Genomic DNA, 22356 nt, shown 5'->3' on the forward strand with positions numbered 1-22356 from the left:
CAGCTAGTCCCCAGAAAGCGCTAATGTCTTACACTGAGCCACGTCACGCATTCTCATTACCCATCCAATCTCTGGTAGGCACTTGATTTCTTAAACTCTGGCTCGGAGATAAAAGGAAGTTGGATTTTAAAAATTTAATTATTGTAATAGTTTAGGACATCTCCTTGGTATTTCTTTATTGTTTCCTGCCCTAGATTTAAATAAGGCATGCAGTAGAAGTTAGGAGCTGAGGTTTTACAAAAAATCCAGTTAAAAAATGGGCAAAGGACCTGAATAGACATTTTTTTCCAAAGATATTCAAATGGCCACCAGCTAGATGAACAGGTGTTCAAAATCACTAATCATCAGGGAAATGCAAATCAAAACCACAATGAGATATCAACTCACACCTGTCAGAATGGCTAACATCAAAAAGACGAGAGATAAGAGTTGGTGAGGATGTGGAGAAAAAGGAACCCTTGTGCACTGTTGGTGGGCATGCAAACTGGTGCAGCCACTATGGAAAACAGTATGGAGGTTCCTCAAGAAATTAAAAATAGAAATACCTTACAATCCAGCAGTCCCACTTCTGGTATTTATCCAAAGGAAATCAAACTACCATCTCGAAGCAATATCTGCTCTCTTATGTTCATTCCACCATTATTCACAATGGCCAGGACATGAAAACAATCAAAGTGTCCATCGATGGATGAAAGTAACTTATTTATTTAGTGATATATTTAATTACTTATTACATTTATTCGTTCATTCACTTATTTATTCAGCCATAAAAATAAGGAAATTCTGCCATTTGTGACAACATGAATGAAACTTGAGGGCCTTATGCTAAGTGAAATAAGCCAGACAGAAAGACATTGTATGATCTCACCTATACATGGAATCTAAAAAAACCCCAAATTCATAAAAACAGAGAACAGATTTCCAGGGGTGGGAGGTGGGGGAAAAGGGTGAAGGTGATAAAAGATAAGAACTTCTATTTATCGAATGAATAAATTCTGGGGATGTTATGCACAGCATGGTGACTTATAGTTAACAATACTGTCTATATATTCGAAAGTTGCTAAGAGAGTAGATTTGAAAAGTTCTCATCACACATACAAAAATTTGTAACTATGTGAGGTGATGTGTTAACTAACCATATTGTAGTAATCATTTTGTAACATATATATATATACATATATATATGATAAATTCACTACGTTGTATACCTTAAACTTATACAATGTTATATGTCAATTATATCTCAATAAAGCTGGAAAAAATAAAATAATGGAATGAGACTTCTTTAAATAAAATTATACTCAAATGTAAAAAAAAGCAGCTTAGGCTTTAGATTCAAACAGGTGTTTGAATATGAGCTCTGTCACTTAGCACCTCTGTAACCTCAGGCAAATTACTTATACTTTCCCATACTCAGTTCCCTCACCTGCTCTGTGGTCATACTCATTTTCTATCTCACAGGGTTCCTTAGGGAATGATTTAAATAACACATAGTGAGCACTTGATAAATGTCTGCCATTTAATATTGTCATTATCATTACTTCCAATATAACAAGATGTGTCATTTTTAAAAAATGGCTATCACTTTGACATATAAAAAAGGATATGGAAAGAATGATTAGCTAATTAGTTTAAATCAGGTAAAATAATCATATTTGTTTCTTTAGAGCATTAAAATTGCATTTGTTGTAAACTAGTATAATAGCTTACTATGTTTACACAATAGTTAATTTAGTACTAAACTAATTAGTGAATTTGGTATCATCCAAAAAGAGGCTGAAAAGAAATCAAAGTGATCTGATTAAATTTTTTATTTTCAACCAGCTGTGTTTGCTGAAAATATGCCTAGCAAGAGACACATGGAAGTGGGTTTATGGTGGCAAACACAGATTTCCCTTCTTTCTCTCTTTCTTTTTTTTTTGTGTGTAATTCAACCACATTCTCACCTTTTGAGACGAAAGGAGTTTCAACCTCCTTACCATATCTCCAGAGGACATTTTGTAAAAAGAAGCATTTAGGGAAGATTCTCGGGCACTGTTTTATCAACTACTTTCCAGACATTCCACTTAGGGATCATAGAACTGTGCTTGAATTTATTCCTTAATCTTTTGTTGTTGGAAAGGCTGTAAATTAAAGGAAGTAAGTGGGAAGATTCACAAGTTTATTAACATTGTATCAAAAAGTATCATTCCATTTTTTTCTGAGTCAAGTAGACTGAGGATATTTAAAGGGTAAATGCTGTAAGTGACAGTTAATGCCATAATGATTAACCTCTATGAAGTTTTTACAGGCTCCAGATTTCTCTTTTCTTCCTCCCTTCTTTCCTTCTTTCCTCCCTTCCTTCTTTATTTCTCCCCATCCTCCTTCTTTTTAGCTATTTTTTTTTTGTCTGAGGCAGTTCTGTCCATATGATTGCGAACATGAATCTATAGATGGATTCAAATGCTATCAAAGGGATTCACTTGTGACATTCTAAATGGGATCTCATTTCTGCAAATAGCAAAGGAGTGGAGTGCACACTGCAGCTCCATTTTGGTTGGCTTTCTCAGTAAGAGGTTCCCCGTATGTTGGAGAGTGAGGAGGCGCTGGTCACTGGCAATGAGAACACTTCGAGGCGGTGGGACAGCGAAAGGTGGAAGAAGGAGTGAGAGCTGTTGTGTTGAATTTAATTAATGAAGCTGCGTCTAGGACTCTGGTCTGTGCTTCACTGACACCATTTCCACAACTTTACCTTTCCTTCCTCCTTCTATACTTGGCCTCTCTTACTGCTGACCCATCTCCTCCACTGAGACCCGATGATTCCAGCCAGTTATAAGAAAAAGTATAAATGAGAAACAAAGTACCATTTAATGAAAATAGACGGATAGCTTTATGTATTGGATTTTTTTTAATGCAATGGTTCTATGTGATTTTTAAAATTTAAAATATTAGCCAAAGCATGGTCATCCACAGGGACATGCAAATAACAGGGATAAACACAACCCTCCACAAAAATGTTGTGCACAAAAAAGCATTGCCCTGCATGAGGACACTCAATGTTTCAGCGTGCTCAACTACTATTTCTCTCAATTTCTTATTGAGCAAAATACAAATAAAAGTAAAATAAATATACTGTGCATGTTTTGGAGGGAAAAAAGTGTTCAGCTTTTTTTCCTCATTTATTCAGGGCAGTTCGGGTCTGCCTGCTTAGATGTCTCTGGAACTCTGTGTACTAGAGTTGCTAACGCCTGTGGTCCTGCTCAAGAAAGGACTGTTGACGGCCTCGCTGGTGGGTTGTAAATGTGGAGATAGATGTTCATCCTCTATAACCAAGTAATTAGATACCAAATCACAAGTATTAATAGAGAATCTGGCATTTCCTGGAAGCTTCCGAAAGTAATCAGGTTGTGTGTTTTTGATACAAATACTGATGCAATGAGTAATTCTAAAATGTTTGCTCAAGCTGTGAAAGACGAAGCTGTGGCGAAAAGTATTCGACACGCTTTCAGAGTATTAGTTCTCAATCTTGGCTGCACGTTGGAATTGTTTGGGAAAAATTTAAGACAACTCTTGCCTGGGTCCTACCCCAGAGATTCTGACTTGGTTGGTTTATGGGGCAGCCTGGGAACAGGAGTTTTTAAAGCATCTCAGGTGATTCTAATGTGCAGTGCAGGTGGAGAACCACTGCCCCATGGAAGGAGGCAGCGCGTCTGCAGCCAGCTGGGGAATATTGGGAACCGAGCCTGGGACTCCAAGTGTGGTCCGAGGAGTAGTAGACTCCACATCCTCTAGTTACAAGTGCAGACTCTCGGGCCCTCACGTCAGACTTACGGAATAAAAATTGCATTTGAACAGGACCCCTGAATGTTCCAGTGCACGTTAAATTTTGAGACGCATTAAGGCACCTGAGCCCACAGGAGTCCTTGAGTGGCTGCGTTAGGGTTGTAATTAAGAGAAACTTCCTAGCCCTAATCTCCTCCACTTAGCCAAGAAGGCTTCAGTCTTAATTTAGCTTTACTCATGTGCCTCCCTAATGGAAAGAGGTATTTCTTTATTACCATGCATTAAGTTGGATTTCAGATGAAAGACAGACTTCTTCAAAAGTCTAAAAGAATTTTCTGAGTAGGAAAAAGCTTCTTCCAATATAGTGCCCATAAACAGTGGCTTTCAACTCCAGTTGCATATTACAACTACCTGGAGAGCTTTCTAAACATGCTGCTTCCCCATCAGCTCTACTGAGTTATAATTTCTGGGGCTGGAGGCCCACATTGGCATGTTTTAAAGCTCTCCATGGAGTGAGTGTGCAGCTGGCTTTAAGAACCACTAAGGATGAACTCTAAGTTCATTGACTGCTATATATTGGTGCCTCATTTAATCCAAATATAGTGGTGTAAGTCATTTTGGCTCCCTTGTAGATTGTTATCAATCACTTCATTAAAATGTATCAACCTGCATTGTAAGAACAATGAAATATTTAGTGCATGGTAACTTGATATCGCCTTCAGTTTACCCTACTGCATAGTTAACCATTGATTACATTAATAAAGTAATGACAAGCATACAAATAGAAATACCTAAATAATATTAGTATTTTACTTTATGAAATAAAACATTTCATTTCACAATCTCTTTGCCTTGTCATATCTTTAGACAAGCATAAAAATTGGCTTGCACTCCTGGGTACCAGCCAGCTGCGTAGTGCAAAGAGACATCACTACGGTGCAACTTGGCAGGAAGACATCAGCTGTCATTAAAAATCCACAAAACAGATAGAGTGCAATACAATCTTCTGGGTGAGGGGCTGAAATTGCCTATCAGGTGAAATGATACACATGGATGGCATTTTTGTCTTCAAACACAAGTTGAAAACGACGAGGAAACCAGACAACTCAGTGGAGTAGTGGAACACATAACTTAGCTGAAGAATGAGAAACATGCGACTTAACGAACACGAGCCGGCTTGCCTCTAAATCACTGCCAAATCATTTTTAAAATAAACTCCACAAAGTATGAAACATGGAATAGTGCTCAGTTAAAACCTCCTCTCAAATAAATAGTTTTTATTTCCATCTTGAAAATAAAAGCTTCAAGCACAGAATTCCACTGCAAATTCAATTTGGCTCTTCCTAAGTCGGTCATCTGTTTGGTTCCTTAGATTTTCCATTTATGAAGAGGCATTTGTCCTTGAGGTAAGCTTTGCAAAGATTATTTGTGTAAGGCATTATTAGCGTCTTGTTCAGAATGACATTTTCAAGTGCAAAGATAAACGGAAACGCTATCGAAGCCACACACCTCTGACAGTCCCGTGCTGGCCTGTTGGGAAGAGCTCCATCCAGATACCAGAAGACATCCTTAAACCACCTGACCTTCTGTGGCCAGGACAGGTCTTTGAAACTGATGATTTAGATTCTTAACTTATGTCATTAGATAACAACATAAAATTCAAGAGACCTCGGGCTAGAAATAATCCTATTTAAAAACCTTTCCTCTTTTCCATTAGGCTTAGAGTCAGTCTTAGATCAAATCTTAAGGTAAATGAGAATCCTCAACGGCCTATGAAGAAAATCTATAACAGTAAATTGTATCTAAATATAAAAGCATTATATATTTATGATTAAATGCTTAATAAATGATGAACTATTTAATTGAGAACAATCCAATTATTCGCACATCACAGACTTTTCTCATAAATCTGTTACTGAAATTTTGCCATTTTATTATTTGCAGATCCTAGAAGCAAATCATGTAGGGATAAACAGTGGTCTTGGGCAGGTTTGGGGGGAATGCAAGAATCAGCTGAAATAGGGTGCTGTTTTTAACCCATTGGGTATATGGCTAATTTCGTTCTTTTACAGTTTTTAGAGTAAGTAGAAGTGTCTCTACTTCCATGAACTTTAAATGTCACATTAAGAAGGTATAATCAAGCATTTCAGGGGCAAAATTAGGAACCATACGGAAGGTAGAGGAAATTGCTCAGGCTAGGTGCTGCCTCCGGACTTTGCTGATAACTCCAGGTATGACCTCAGGTGAAACAGTTCACTGCTGTGGGCAGATACCCCATCTTTCCAATCTGGAGATTTGGCTAGATCTACTCTAAGGTCACTTTCGATTCTCAAAATACCCTATGGCTTTAATTCTGGTTTAGTCATGACATAATGTGAATAATAAACAGGATAACATATTCCAATTTTGAATTTTGATTTCAAGAATACTTACAGTTAAGGCTGGTGGTCCTCGGGGTCCCGTATCTCCCTAAAATAGATTTTTAAAAGCTGCAATTACCAATAGTCCCTTTTTGCACATATGATTTATAAATATTCTGAGTGGCTAGAAGCAATATCTAGATAAATCTTGAAGGAAAGAAAAATAGAATTTTATCTTGAAAGAAGTCTCTGCACAACAAAAAATGTCTCGTGTGCTTTTAGCTTTCATGACATAAATATCACCTTGAGCACACCCATGCTTTTTGCAGCAGCAGAACTTGTTTTGAAAAGCTAAAATAATCTAATTTCTATTCTTTTGTCTACTAATCCAAAATTAGAAAGAATATCTCTTCCAACATGGTTACTTGCCAGCGGAGCAGCTGGGAAATGTTACAACGATGGATAATTTTTCTGACAAAGTTAGAACGAGGATCAGCAGAAATAATAAGTGGGTCTCCCCACTTCACGCCTTCCAGCTGCAAGAAGCAGTCCCATTGTCTCTTCTAAAGCTCTGCTGAGTTGGCATTGCACTTGCCATCAACTGTAAGAGGCTTTGCCTATATTTATGCATTTTTAAATATTAACATTGCTTTGCTGACCTATGTGAATACAAATTACCAGGTGATTATATTGACAAACTATTCAAAATCTTTAAAAAATGATTCATCTAAAAGTTCACTATTTTCCAGTTTATAAATACGTCACCTGTATGCTTGACTGCATCAGCACCCCTCTTTATTTCATAAGAACTCAGTTACGAAGACCAAGCATCTCTGCTATGATCCTTGTTTGAGGGGACATCATGGAGACCACACACTGTGTGTGGGGCACGGGGAGGCTGCATTCTTGTGCTCAGGCTTTCTCTTTTCTCATCTCATATAGTCACCTCAGAAGTTAAGACTTAGTATTGTATAATCATTATTTTTGGGAAACAATTGAATAAAAATAACCAATAGTTGTTAAGGAACATTGATGTAGCTTAAATCAGTCACCGAGGGCTGATGTGCAAGATCAGCTTTAACATAGAGGTAGATACATAAGTATCCACTTTGGATTAAATATGTGGATGCTGTAAATACCTGAAGGATTTCTAAATGCGCTGAGAATAGAAACAAAATACAGTGCCGAACATCCACACATTCAAGTTTCATCACAACTCTTGCTTTTACTGTTTCTTAATTCTCTTTTCAAGGTCGCTGCCAATTATAAAATGGCATACAAGAAAAGGTGGCAGGAAATGGAGCATTTAGACTAACACTGAGGTTCAAAATGAGCCTCCCTCCCCCGAAAGGCCACCTGCTTCACCATCAGGGTAGCACCTCAGTGCTACTGGCAGGGTCCCTGACACGGGACACAGCTGCTAATTTAGTGATGGAATACCTCATGCTGTTAAGCAAGGGAGAGAAAAGGGGAATCTTAAAAACACAAATTAATGTCGACCAGCAACTGTGCATTGAGTCTCTTCAAACTGATTAGATGAACCAAAAGGCTTTTCTGGTTCAGATGCTTTTAACGTAACAGCCTTTGGTTAATTATAACACAATCCACTTTTGGCAGTTGAACAGTATTAATGAAAAGTCACTGCATAGGTTCTCAGAGTTTTCTTCAGAAAAGATTGGCACTTTCCCGAGTGAATACAATACCTTTTCTCCTTTTGGGCCGGGTGGACCACGAGGACCCAAGTCACCTTTCAAACCCTGTGCAAAGAATACAACCACTGTGATTTCTATATACACTTCAGAGAATGCTTCAATTTCCAACAAGTCATTTGTCACAAGATAAATCATAATTTACTGGATTCCCAAACCCATTTTTCAGTGCATAGGATAGAGACAACCGGCACTAACATGCTAAGTGACATCTGTGCTGTGGAGGGTACAGACACACTCCGCCAGCGCGAGGCCTCAATACTGCATATTTGTGCAACTTTGCTTCCTGCTCAAATTACATTAATTCACCATCTGGGAGAACATCATTTAGATCTATATGGGCTTTTAAGTATCCACTTTGGATTAAATATGTGGATATTTAAATACCTCTGATTTAGCATTGATTTGGTCTTTATAAAGCTTGCCAAAAAAATTCAAGATTTAAATCAAAGACATTTTTACATCTCCATCAAGAAATCTAATTGTGGGGGAAAAGGAACGAAGGATGTATTCTTCTCCTATGACTCATAAAGCTGGAGCTAAAATGTAAGCTGTTCCTGTTTTGAAGTATGTTTTAGTTCTCTAATTCCTGTCTTTTTTTCTACCTGGATTTGTAAAGATATCAAAATGAAACTATATAAGACATAGATAGCATATCAGATGACTATATTCATGAATCTTCTGGACTCTCGAGTGTTGGGGTGGATATTTAGTTGATCTGACTCAGAAGTGACAGCTTTCAGCAATATCCTGATAGATTTCACTGAGGAGGTCAGTTCCACACTGAGTGCGTTCACAGTGTAAGAAAGCTGGACAGACACATCATGGCTGTATGGTAAACAGGAATAAAGAGCTTTCCTGATCCTTTTTAACACATTGGAGGAAGGAAGAACAATAATGGAAAAAAGGAATATTCTGAAGCCACACGATGCACAGCAAACCTGGGGTCTCACTGTTCCTAGCTGACGGACCCAGCTATTCCTGCTCTGACATTTTGTGGCAAATAAACAATGCCAAATGCCTCCCCTATAGCTACTCCATATAGAAGCCGATGATGAATTTAAAGGAACAAAAGAAAACTGGATATTTAAAATAATCTTGTTGCAGAGAGTACGTGAAAACTGTAGTCTTTAAGAAAAAATTTAATGGGTGAAAACAGCACCTAATTCGCAAAAAACCTTTGTAGTTGCATAAATAGCTTCATGGATAAAAGTTCATAGCTTTGTTTCTTCTATCATTACTTTGGAGCAGTTATAGAATTAGGATGAGTGAAAATTATATCTGAGATGTGATATTCTCCTACTATTTGAAATACCTATTCCTTCCCAAATCAAGCAACACATACTCTATTTATACAAGCCTCTGAAGTAAAACTTGGGACCAGCATGTTCTGAACACTTGGGGGAAGAAAATCGCCATTTCTTTGAATAGACTTTATTCTTAATTCACTCACCCATTCATCCATTTATTCAGTAAACACTTATTATATACCTGGTATGCAGTCACATTTCCAACCTTCAGACTTGCAGCATCACTACAGTAGCCATGTGCCGCATGTAGCTTTCAAGTTCTTGAAATGTCACTAGTCTGAGTTGAGATGCATTGTGCGTGTAAAATCCCATTGGGTTTTCCATATTTAGTACAGAAAAGAGTGTAAAATAGCCCCTTAATAATTTTTATATTGATTATATATTGAAATGATAACATTTGGGATATAGGATTAAATAAAATATATTATTCAAATTAGTTTCACCTGTTTCTTTTTACCTTTCTTAATGTGTCTACTAGAAAATGTAATATATTTACATTTGTTATGAATTTGTAATACTATATTTAAAAATATAATACATACATATAATATTACATATTATATAATGCATATAACATATAATATTTATACTAGATAGCACTATTTAGAGATACAAAAAAGAACAAGAAGTTGACAAAGGCTCTCCTTTACCAGACTTTAGTCGGGCTCCTCTGAGCTGTCTTCTTTACTAGGCCTCAGCCTTGGTACCCCTTCTGTCCTGTCTTTGGTCTGCCTAACCCAGTTTTAGCAAGAATCTCGTTAATTCAGTTTAGAGAGAACCATCCCCCCCCCCCCCCCCCCTTGACATCTGATCAATCCCTCATCCTCAACTTTTGAGGTTTAAGTCTTTGGCCTGTCTTCTGAGAGAATCCTGTTAAGTCAGTTTAGCAGGAATCCCTCTATCCCTGATATCTGCTCTTAGTAATTTTCCACCCACTGACACCTTCATTCTGTTCATTAGCTAGATATCCCCACTTGCCCTTGTTGCCTTCCCAGTTGAGCCCAATCTCTCTCCCCTACTTCAATACTCCAATTGCAATAGTCTTGAATAAAAAGTCTTCCTTACTGCTTTAACAAGTGTCAGAATAATTTTTTCCTTAACAAAGTCAAGATTCTCGCCCTTATGGAACTCATGCTATAAGAGGAGGTGGCTGACGACAAACAGGTCAACAGGGTGAATATTACGAGGGCAAAGGGGGAAAGCTGCTACTCCATTGGGGGGGCCAGAAACAGCCTCTGTGTGGAGGTGACATTTGTGGTTTTATAGGGCCAACCATGTGATGATCCTGGGAAGAATGCTGGGGGTAGAGGGAAACGCAAGCACAAAAGCCTGCAGGTGAAAGGAGTGAGCGTCCTGAGCTGCAGAAGAGGAGCAGGGGATGAAGTCAAGGTGAGCAAGGGGTCACGGCACATAGAGAATTGTAGGCCACGGGAAGAAGGATGGGTTTTGTTCTAAGTGCAGTGAGAAGCTACTCAGTGTTTTAGCAGGGAAATACAGGATGTGACTGTCTGCTCCCCACCCTCCCAAGTCACTTTGGCTACAATGTAAAGATAGATTGTACTCAGCAAAAGTGGAAGCAGAACAGGGGCTATCACAGCTTCCAGGCCAGAAGGCAAGATGGCGGGACCGCGGGTGACAGTGGACATGGAGAGAAGGGGTTGGAATTGGCACATAGAAGGCAGGACCTGCAGATATGCTGGAAATGAAGACAGGGAATGGAAGCATCAAGGTGATCTGCACTTCGCTTAAGTAAGTGGCTAGGAGGCTATGCTGTTTACCGAGCTGAAAATTTATTAAAAAGAGATTTTCTATCTTCTTGCTGGTGTAACACTATCCAGAGAAAAGACAAACATGAAGAAAGAAATGGCTGAGAAAGGCATCAAGTACTCATTTATTCAACAAGCCTTATTGAACAGCTACCAACATGCAAGACTAAACCCCCTATGCCTATGAACAGATAAACATGAAAACATTATTTTTAAAAATGGAAAGGAATATTAAGCAGGAAACATTATTATAATAATAATAGTTATTACTATTATATTATTCAGGAAAATGGCTAACTCTGGGGTGGGCATGGGATGACACTGAGCTCTGGATCCACTGGTGTTCCAGTTATTACTATGACACAATCATCACATATGTTACCTGTGACAAAAATATTATTTTAGACATAAAATAATATATTAAAAATTGTCAACATTCCTGCCTGACTAACCCTAACTGCAACTTCCGGAAAGGAGAGTTATGGCAATTGAATCAGTTAATTATCACTACAGTCAGGAAGGTGGAAGGAGGATAATGCAACCAGTTACGACTCAGTGTGAATATTGAGCACTATCGGAGATGCACACAGCAGTTCCAGAGATGCCTAATTCCACTGGAAGTGCTCAAGACTTCCGGGATGTGGATTTCAGGAGAGTCAGGAAAGGAATGGCATTTTACACCCAATCTTGGGTAAGTTATTTAAGCTTCCCTATAAAAAAGGTATAAATAATAGTTATCTTGAAGGGTTGTTCTGAGAATCGTACATCGTAAAAACACTTAGCACATGGTAGGAACTTAATGTTGCTTTTACTTTTCAAGTCCAAGTCTAAGGGATCACTAATAATTCATTCTGTTCAGTGTTGTACTCAGTTTGATGGATATGGAACAACTGTGCTTTAATTCACAAAGGATAAACCGCATTGAGAAGCATTGCATTTGCCAAGCTTCCACTTTTATGGCCACTGAAGTAGGACCGTGTAACTCATGTCCTCCTGTGATAAAGTGCAGTGTTCTTAAGGCCAGGGCACCATAATGGGCTCTGAGAAACAGATCAGTAATGCCTCTTCAAGTGTAGTTTTTCTCCTCATGTCACACTGGTGCTGCTATCAATGGTTATTCAGTACTGGGGAGAAAAAGACACAGCACTCACCATAAAGCATGAAGAATTAAACGGAACAGACTCTGAATTTCATATTGAATAAGATAGGCATTTACTATAAAGGTTCTCAATAAAATTCACGTATATAAAGATTCTCAAAAGCACAGTAGTTGATTCTGCATGTTATATGGAGACAGGAACCCTTATGAAAGCTGAAGGACAGTATTACAATTAGAATTATAAAAGCAGGTAGACTATGAAATTAATTTTTATTGGAAGACCTACTACTCATGGTATGTAGCATCTTTAAAAATCAGAACATGATACGAATTAATGTTATTTGTTAAAAATTTTTAAGTCATCAGTCAACTCTTTGCCCCGACTTCCACTGACTGCATCATATTCCTTAGCAGTGGCACCAGCTGTCGCCAGCTATCTCAGCTCTGTGATTTCAATACTTTTGTATTCAGTATTTCAGATTGCATTAGTATAAGGAGATTAACATGATTATTTTAGGAACATCAGATGCTGTAATTCTGATAAGGGATGTTTGAAAGACAATAATAAAGATGCAGAGGAAGAGACTAAACTGAATGATTGAAATCTACTTTTCTAAGATTATATAACCCCACAAAAACAAACAAATGAAAAGATATTTCTATTTGAGATAAATGTTTTATTCAACCCAGTTTCTAATAATAGCAAATGTTTATATTGCTCTTACTGCATACAAGACGTTGTTCTAAATGCTTTATGTATGACAACTCCTTTCATCCTCAAAAAAAAAAAAAAAAAAGAAGCCTTGAGATAAGTGTTATTAATATTATCATCCCATTGTGCAAATGAAGAAACTGAGGCAGAGAGAATAAGTCATGTACCAAGTAGGATGCCAGGTAGGCAGAGGCAGAGCCAGATGTGAGCCAGGCAGTCTGCCTCTGAAGGCCACATTAACAACTTTATAAGACTCCCTCTCAAGTCCATTCTGAGATGCCATCGTTGAATGTGTCTCATATTAGGTCACAACCAAAATCACTTAATTATAAACTAGGATGTGTGTAAAGCTAAGGTCTTGCATTTTGAAGGCTAAATTCTAGCAATTCAATTTTTTTACAATTTCAATCTGGTTTATTTATTTATTTATTATGCATCATTTAGACTGTGAGGGAAATAGGAACATGTGTTTAGCTCAATACTCTAATACTGTGGAGATCAATCCAAAGTTTATTCACACACACACACAGTCAAAGATGCATTTAGAAAGATATCAGAGTCCTTTGTTTTTTTTGGCCTAATGATTAAGAGCTGCTACTGGCATTTAGCTGTTGACCTTCAAGGATGCTAAACACTCTGCTCTTGCAAGACAGCCCCACAGGACAAAGAATTTGTCTTGCCCAAAACACCAACAGTGCCCCGTTAAGGAAGACTGAACTGCCGCATATGGCCCTTTAAATCAGGTTTACACTTGCCACAGTGAGCTTGCCCATTTTGTGGGAAAGCTGAAATGGAAGAAATTATTAAAAGATACATTTACATCAAACTATATGTAATATCCGAAAATAAAGACTATTAAAAAGGCTTTTGAATTCATTCAGTAGGGATATTAAATTCTTCCAATTTTCTCTGACTTGGAAACTAGCCAGAGGGAGCTGGGCCATTGAGTTTATTCCCTCTGCATTCTAACAGGATGTTTCTGAAGTTATAATCCCATCACAGCTTGACTTTAATTCAGATCGAAACAGCTATTCTAGAACCTTCATTCCCTAAGAACGTGGACCTTCGCGGACTGAAAGTCAGAGCGAACCTTCATAATCGCTCAGTGATTTTAGTGGGCAGTCAGTTTATTTGAGCATTGACAAACAGGCAATGGCAAGTGTGGCATGATTTAGAGGGAAAATAGACTTTTCAGTCAAACATGTAGAATTAAAGGCTGATTTTACCATTTTCTAAAAGAAAGTTGCTTTATTTCCCAATCTTTATTTCTTGCCTCTGAAAACAGGGATGGTACCACCCGCTACGCTCGCCAGCCCATAAAGCTGGGGTACGGATTGAATTTCAAACTCCCTGTGAAAAGTTTCTGAACTATAACACAATATTAACACATCACCACCAAGAATGAAATAATCGAGCATTTGTCCATTTTCCTCGGACTTAAAGTCATTCTAGTGATAGGAGAGGGAAAAAGGACACCTTTCAATACTTTCTCTGATTTCTCCTTAGTCATGACTCCTGAATATCTTTGGCAAAACTAAGGAAAGGAAAATAGTATCATCTACACATCATAAAGTAACGAAGTGAGAAAAGTTAATGTTTGTCATGGTTTATCGTGTACCTAATGAGATACATTAGACAGTGATGGTGCTAAAGAAATTACACCTGCAACTGGGGGCATGTGAAGGGCTCTTCAAGATCCTTGTCGGAGAGGAGAGGTCACCCTGCCCACTGGGCCATGGGCTCTCTCAGCGAGGTGGCCTTGTTCAGACTTGGAGCTCATGCCATGGCTGCCCGAGCATCTGGGCATGTAGCAGGCACTCCGCCACATGTGTGCATCAATCAATTAATTCTAAAAAGCCACATCACCTTACTGTCAGACAACATGAGAAAAATTTCCAAATTTATAAGCTAATGTGAACCTACTTTGGGTTCCAACCCTTCAAATCTCCTTCCAGTTTTAGCCAAGTGTTTGGATAAATCCTCCCTCTCTTTCAATTCTAATATTATCATAATGAACTTCTAAAAATCTTTGTTTTGCTCCTCCATCTCAGAGAGCCACAGACATGCAGCTTGGTTATCTTTGGCAACGTTGTCATTAACCTTGTTCAGCCCCCATGCGTTTATCACAAGACAATATCCTTCCCAGGATGAACGGTCAAAATCTTGGGCTATTTTGAGTTTCTACTGCCATAAAGTGCCAAATTACGTATGTTTTACCTCTGCAATATCACTATCTGTGCACGCACTCCTTTCTCTCTCTGTTATCCCAGTTTAGACTCTAATTTCTTATATTTTAGACTATTATAATAATCCCAGTTTTTTTAAATGAAAATTTAGTAAATAATTACTGGGAACTTATTCACTCTAAACATTTACTAAGAACTAGAGATTCCAAGAAATGGTCTTTGATCTCACAAAGAGCATGCTAGAAAGAGCAAAAACACAGGCGAAGGCCCAAATTCTATCCCTTTTATAGAACACACTGGGCCCGCCTGCCCTGTGTGCAGAGGGGAGGGCAAGCCCCTCACACCCAGCCCCCCGCCACCTGGCTCCAGCTGGGCTCCTCTCTCCTTTCCCTACATTGCCTTACATGGAGCGGGAATTCCAAACACCTGAACAAAGGCTTTAGATGGCATAATGATTTTCAAGTTCGTAATCTTACTAATCTCTTCGTGTAAAATGACAGGACATTATAGTGATGGGGACTTCAGAATCTATTCTATTACTTTACAGACTCTGAGAAGTGATTTTCTCAACTAGTGGCAGACCTAGGACACAACCGGGTTCGGGCTTTCCCCTCCAGAACGCTTATCCCTACAGCAGGTACCTTGGGACTGGGGTAGGGAGGTGAATCAGACGCTCTATTTCAGTGTAGGGCCAACAGCTGTGACATGCAGCGTCCTGACGTACCAAAGGAGGTAGAGAAGATGCAGACTCCTCCAGCTACAGGCCACTGATGCTAGCTCATTCTTTGGCATAGAAAATCACCTCATAGGTGAGAGGAACAAGAATGAAGGTCATATTCAAGACTCGACTGGGGCTTCTTAGGAAGAGAGTAAAGTCGTCGGGTTAGAGTACCAAGCCAGTGTTAACTCCGGGGACATTTCTCTTTTGGAGCCCCCGCCCCCTCAGGTATCCCTCTTACGTGGTCCACAGGCTCCAGGGACCACACAATCAGCATCTCTTCCCACTATAACGATTGACTGCAAACAAGATGGGCTTCATAACAGCTCCAGGACATCAGGGAACCAAATCTGGCCTCCTCATTCTTTTATCCATAAATCAGGTAGTGTGGCCCTTCAGAACCTTTCTAAAACATTTTTACGAAAGTGAAAAAAGGAAACTGTGGAAAAAAATAATTCTCATCATAGACACTTCCCCCAGTAAAGTTAGCCAATGGTGAGTTTGACCTGAAGTAAGAGCAATCTGCATTTCAGAGGAAAACCAGATTTGGGCTATCCTTCAAATGTCATCATAAGAACTGGAAGCTCCAGAGGGATAATGTTCTAGTGAGAAGAGGCAGAGATGCTAGGACTTGAGGCTGTTCCTGGGGATGGCATCCCAGGATGCCATCTGCAACCCTGAGGTTGAAGAACTGAGCAGTGGCAGGTGAGCAACACGCAGACACAGGTTTCCCTTTCATGCCTAGGATCCCACCTTCACAGTCCCCTTAGTGGACAGAGATCTGGGGTAAGATGAAAAGGAGCCCTGAGTAAAAGCACAGGCCACAGGAGAATGCATGTAAGAAGAAAAAAGACAGAGAAAGGAAGAGGGGAAAGATGCAAGCCAGAAACAGCAAGGACGAAAGGACTGCTAAGGATGAACGCAAGTATGAAATAGACAAGATATATAAAACTAAGGAACCACTTGTAACAAAACTAACAACCCTGGGCCTCTCCGGAGCCCCTCCTTGACTCCTGATCCACTGATGGTGTCCAGTTCTCCCAAGGATAGCAGAATCTTAGCAGTGCCAGAAAGTCAGCATATTTCAGGGGCAAAATGTAAACAGAATGTTAGAAAAAAAGAGTTAGGCTTACGTCTTGTCCATTAATGCCAGCCAACCCTGGATCTCCTTTTTCTCCTTGTTCACCCTAGAAAGAGACAATTATGTGATGAAAAATGTTACATTTGAAAACCTTTACTAAGAAAAAATGAGTTACATTGTTTGGGTATTTATAACAACATGATTACTTTGCTAATCCCTTGAAAGAAATATTTATTAAAAAAACAATTCTGAGGGCTAAAACCAAAGAGAAGGTTAAAGGCTCAAAGAAAAGCTGCATAAAAATGATTAAAAGGATAGAAATAGAACAAGGATTATTTATTTTCTTCTATAAGCAACAAAGAATTTTCCTGAGGGCAATTCGGCAATATACGTCAAGGGTCTTAAATCTGTTCGTTTCATTTGGCCCAGTGATTTTTGCTTCTGAGAATGTATCCTAAGGAAATAATTAGAGATGAAAAGTTTTAAGGCACTAAGATGTAGAGTGGGATGCTATTTATAGTAGTAAGAAAAAGAGAAACATCCTAAATGTCAATAACAGGAAACCGGTTAAATAAAATACGGCACATAGACACAATGGAATATGATGCAGCCATTAAAATCATGTTTATGAATTTTATTTTATACTATAGGAAAGCTCTCATGATGTAAAAAGTAAGACACAAGTAATGGATTAAGAAATTTAGTGAGTGTTAATTAATACCTATTTTGGTTAATTTAAAGTGACAAATGTTCAAAATGGCCACTAATACCATTGTTGATGACACATACTCATAGTGACATATATATTCACTTGATTACCTTCTGAAAGGTATATACTTTTATTAGTGCACCCTGCATATCTGTAGTATTAATTCAAAAAATTTTTTAAAAATGCCTGTCTACCTATCCATCTACCTGCCTACCTGCGTATTCATCCACCTATGGGTCTTAGAAACAACAGAGGAAGAAAACAAATCAGAACAATAAAAGTGGTTAATCTATGCATTTTATGATTATGGATGATTTTTTCCCCTTCATTATACTCCTCAGTGTTTTTCAATTTTTTAAAGGAATAAACATATATTATCTGTATAATTAGTAAAGTGTTTAAAAATAAAAGAATATGTTATGTATAGAAAAACTCGTCCAAGTCTATCACATATCACTCTGTGTGTGTGTGTGTGTGTAGTAACAATAATAATTCTCTCTGCTTTGAGCCACCCGGGTGATTTTATTTTCTTCTTTATGTATTCTGTTGTTCTTTTTTTTTCTGCAATGAACATTATTTTTCATTTTTAGTTTTTGGTGAGGAAGATTGGCCCTGAGATAACATCTGTTGCTAATCTTCCCCTTTTTGCTTGAGGAAGATTGTTCCTGAGCTAACATCTGTGCCAATTTTCCTCTACTTTTTGTATATGGGATACTACCACAGCATGGTTTGATAAGCGATGTGCAGGTCTGCACCTGGGATCCAAACCTGCGAACCTTGGGCTGCTGAAGTGGAGAGGGTGGACTCAACCACTATGCCACTAGGCTGGCCCCTGAACATTATTTTTATTTGCAAAAAAAAAAAAAAAAACTTAAAGAGGGGCCAGCCTTGTGGCCAAGTGCTTAAGTTCACACTCTCCCATTTGGTGGCCCAGAGTTTTGCAAATTCGGATCCTGGCCACAGACATGGCACCACTCATCAGGCCATGCTGAGGTGGCCTCCCACACAGCACAACCAGAAGGACCTACAACTAGAATATACAACTATGTACTGGGGGGCTTTGGGGAGAAGGAGAAGAAAAAAATTTTAAAAAAGATCAGCAACAGATGTTAGCTCAGGTGTCGATCGTTAAAAAAAAAAAATTAAAGAAAAGGAAGCACCGGATTTTAAGAGATAATACATTAAATATTCTACAAACAGAAATACACATGTACAGTCCCAATCATCTAATTTACTATATTGAAAACACAGGGAATGAAGTAAAAATAACTTGAGTACTGGAATATAAAAAATATATATAACATAAAGGACAAGCAAAAGCACATATGAACACATTCAGTGAAACAGATTCAAGTTAGAATGAAACTGAAGATTTCAAACTGAAAATGAGCAGGTAAGGAAACCCCCCAAAGCTGTGCTGTCCAATATGGCAGCCACCAGCCACACGGGGCTATTTAAATAAATCTGAAATTCAGTTATTCAGTTGCCCTAGTCACAACTCAAGTGTTCAGCAGTGCCTACTATGTTGGACTGTGCACACGACAATATTTCCATCCTCACAGAAAACTCCATTGGACATGCTGATCTAAAGGATGTCAGATATGACAGAAAGCAAAATAAGAGTGAAGGCGCTCAGAAATACACAGAAGAAAATGTCTATCTAGTAACAGGATCCGAAACAACACGGTGTCTAGATGTTGACACAAAATGTGTTCAGCACAAGTTAATAGAATGAATAGAAATTTTTGACATAAGAAGACAAATATAATTCCATGGATATCATTGCTGGCTTTCAGAATGTAACTAAAAATGAGTACAGTCTCTATTCAAAATTAATGGTTCTCACAGACAGAAAAAATAAGCAACTCTAAAGACTAAAGAGATATGTGCCTCCAGGGAAATCTGCGAGCTTGACAATGATACTAAGAGTTAAATAATAATAGCACATAGAGAACAGAGGTGACACCCTGCTGGGGTTTATGCTGCAGAGCAAGAGGGTAAGAGCTGGCAGATGGCTAAGGAGGAAACGCTCTGTTCAACGTGATTGCTGGCAAAATCTGCAATGGATTTTAAAAAGCATAATTTTTAACATAAAAAGTAAGTGTGACTGTGATCAAATACGGTTTATAAAAAAGTCATTTACTTTATTATTATCATGGTTACCAAACCCTTCTATAATGTGTACTATGTGCCAAGCACTGCTTTCAGCATCTTGCAATTCTATGACAATCTAGGACAAAGACATGAGTACTACTCTCTCTTTACAGATGAGGAAACTGAAGACAGAGAGGTTAAGTAACTTGCTCAAGGTCACACAACTTATAAGGGGTAGAACTCTGATTCAGTCCCGGCAGTATGGCCCCAGGTTCTGTGCTCTAACACTATTAAGATAATTTGTTTTTGAAACAGACCAGGAATAACTGAAAACACAACGTATCTAGATTTCTGCAAAGAAGGAGGCAAAGTCTCTGATAGTGCCCCTCAGAGCAGAAAACGGAAACATAGGCCAGGTACTATTACTGTTGATGAGTATAAAACTAGCAGATGCACGGTACCCAATGGCGCTCACTCACTCTCCTTCCTTTCCCCCTTCCCTCTCTCTCTCTCCTCCAATCAAGGTCTCTTAATCTAGGCATTATTGACAGTTCCTCGTTTTGGGGGCTGTCCTGTACACTGTAGGATGTTCAGCATCATCCTGGCCTCTATTCACTATAGGCCAGTAGCCAGCCTTTCCCCCACCACCCTACCCTCAATTCTGACAAATAAAAATGTCTCCAGATATTGCCAAATTTCCCATAGAGGGTGAAACTGGCTCAAGTTGGGAGCCACTCATAAGCATATATGTTGAGTATACGTGTAACAGATTTATTATGTGAAATGTTACAACAGACTGAAACAATATGCTATAATAAACAACAGGGACTTTATTAGAAATAATGTGCAATTTTGCATTTAAGTTAATTCTGGATGGCTTAGACAACCCACTTAAAAATATTAAAAGAGCAGAAGAAAATATAAGTGAGCATAGCTCAGAGCTCATGGTGAGTAAGGTGTCTCTAAGTATGGAGCTAAAAAAAGAAATTCGTGATAGAAAAAAATAATATATTTGACAAAATATTAATTATAAACTTGTAAGACAAAAATATTATAAGCTAAACTAAAAGGCAAATAACAAAATGGGAAAACATATCATACGGTGGCCTAATAGTTAACATCATTAATATGCAGAGTTTTTATCATTCATAAGGAAAAGAACAATATCTCACTGGTAATTGAGCATAAGACAAATCAGGCAGTTCACCACAAGGAAAGCAAAAGAAATGCTGGGTGACAATTAACAATGTTTTAACTGGTCTCATTAGTTCTTCAGGTCATCTGTTGGGACTAGGTGAGCTCTAAGTTGTCTCCATTGTAAATTTAATCATCCTCTGAAAAGAGCAGTGGGAGTTCTATATCCAGACAGGGGAAAAAAAAGATATTCAAGGGTTGCATACTTAATAAATCCCAAACAAAAGAAATCTGACAATAGTAACCAGCTGTTCCTTCTTTCTCTATTGAGAAGAAAATGAGTAAAAACAAAACTACAGCATTAAAGATTTAAGCTAGAATGAAAGAAAACTTATTTGACGTGAAGTTGTTAGAGAGTAAATGCAGTTAGATTGTTTTTCAGTTTTTGGATAAGTTCAAAAGCAAAAAGAGATTTAAAAAAAAAAAAAACCAGCAGAACATCTCTGGAAACTTCTTTGAAAATACAATAAATCATTCTAGTCTGATGGGAACTTAAAAGCAATCCCAACCAAAGGAAAGAGGATAAATGGGAATTAGATTACATTTAAAATTTTTCCAATTCCTATCCTTTGATAAAACTAATTTTAAAGCCAGACCAAAAGTTAAAGTCGTTCCAAACAAAACTGCAGTACTTTGGCATCCAAAACATTACACTCAGGTAAGCAATGAAACCTTTTTATGGAGTTTGAACTAATCCATTATCATCCACAATACAGGCAGTTATTAGCATGGGCAATATTTCAATAGATACCAGCAGTAATATACTAGCTTCTGTTCCATATACCCCACTATACGCCAGAGTCTGTGCTAAGCACTTTACATAGTAAGGATTCATTTAATGCTAGCGGTAACCCTCCAAGATGGGCCTTCTCATCTCCATTTACTGACGACATGTCAACAGCTCAGAGGACACATCTAATTTTCACATCTTCAAGGAACTCCTATTATCCTAATTATCTTGTAGGGACTTAACAAACCCCAACGTATTAACTTTTTCATTTAGGTCCTTTTAGTGTCATGTCTAGGAATTTATTTATAAACTTATTTATAAACAAATGGATAAATATAACCATAATGGATAATGTGGGAGATATGGATTGAAATTCTTTGACATGAATATCTAATTGTTCCAATAGTTTTGTTGAAAAAAACTATTCATTATCTGCTGAATTGTTTCTGTACCTCTGTTGAAAATAAGTTGCCCACACATATGTGGAGTTATTTCTGGACTCTGTTCTTTCCAATGCTGTTGTGTATCCTTATTCTAATACTGTACTTTCTTGATTATCTTTATAACAAATGTTGAAATCAGGCAGTATTAGTCCTCCTGTTCTTTTTTTTTTCAAAGTTGTTTTGGCTATACCAGGTCATTTGTATTTCCATATGACTTTTAGGTCACATTTAATGTAATTATTGGTATAGTGTATATCCATGTACAAAAAATGAGCTTTGGTCCATAAATCACACACTGTATGAAAATTAACTCAAATGGATTTTAGACTCAAATGTAAAATCCAAAACTATAAAATTTCTAGAGTAAACATAGAAGAAACCTTTTGTGGCTTTGGGCTAGACGAAGTTTCTAGTTTGTTATTTGATTCCTACATGTCGTATGTCTTTTTCATTACTTTATTTCTTTACTGCCTTCAATTTGTT

General features: G+C 38.0%; 1 protein-coding gene across 1 annotated transcript in view; it reads right to left on the minus strand.

Moving 5' to 3' along the window:
- Positions 1-22356, minus strand: part of COL19A1 (collagen type XIX alpha 1 chain) — a 304996-nt gene that overhangs the window by 162399 nt on the left and 120241 nt on the right. Inside the window, exons 13-15 of the mRNA XM_046638990.1 lie at positions 16756-16809; positions 7826-7879; positions 6196-6231 (exon numbers count right to left, since the gene is read on the minus strand). Coding sequence (XP_046494946.1) covers positions 6196-6231; positions 7826-7879; positions 16756-16809 — 144 coding nt within the window. The remainder of the gene's footprint in view (positions 1-6195; positions 6232-7825; positions 7880-16755; positions 16810-22356) is intronic.

The sequence above is a fragment of the Equus quagga genome, chromosome 15, assembly GCF_021613505.1.
Source record: "Equus quagga isolate Etosha38 chromosome 15, UCLA_HA_Equagga_1.0, whole genome shotgun sequence".
NCBI classification, from domain to species: Eukaryota; Metazoa; Chordata; class Mammalia; order Perissodactyla; family Equidae; genus Equus; species Equus quagga.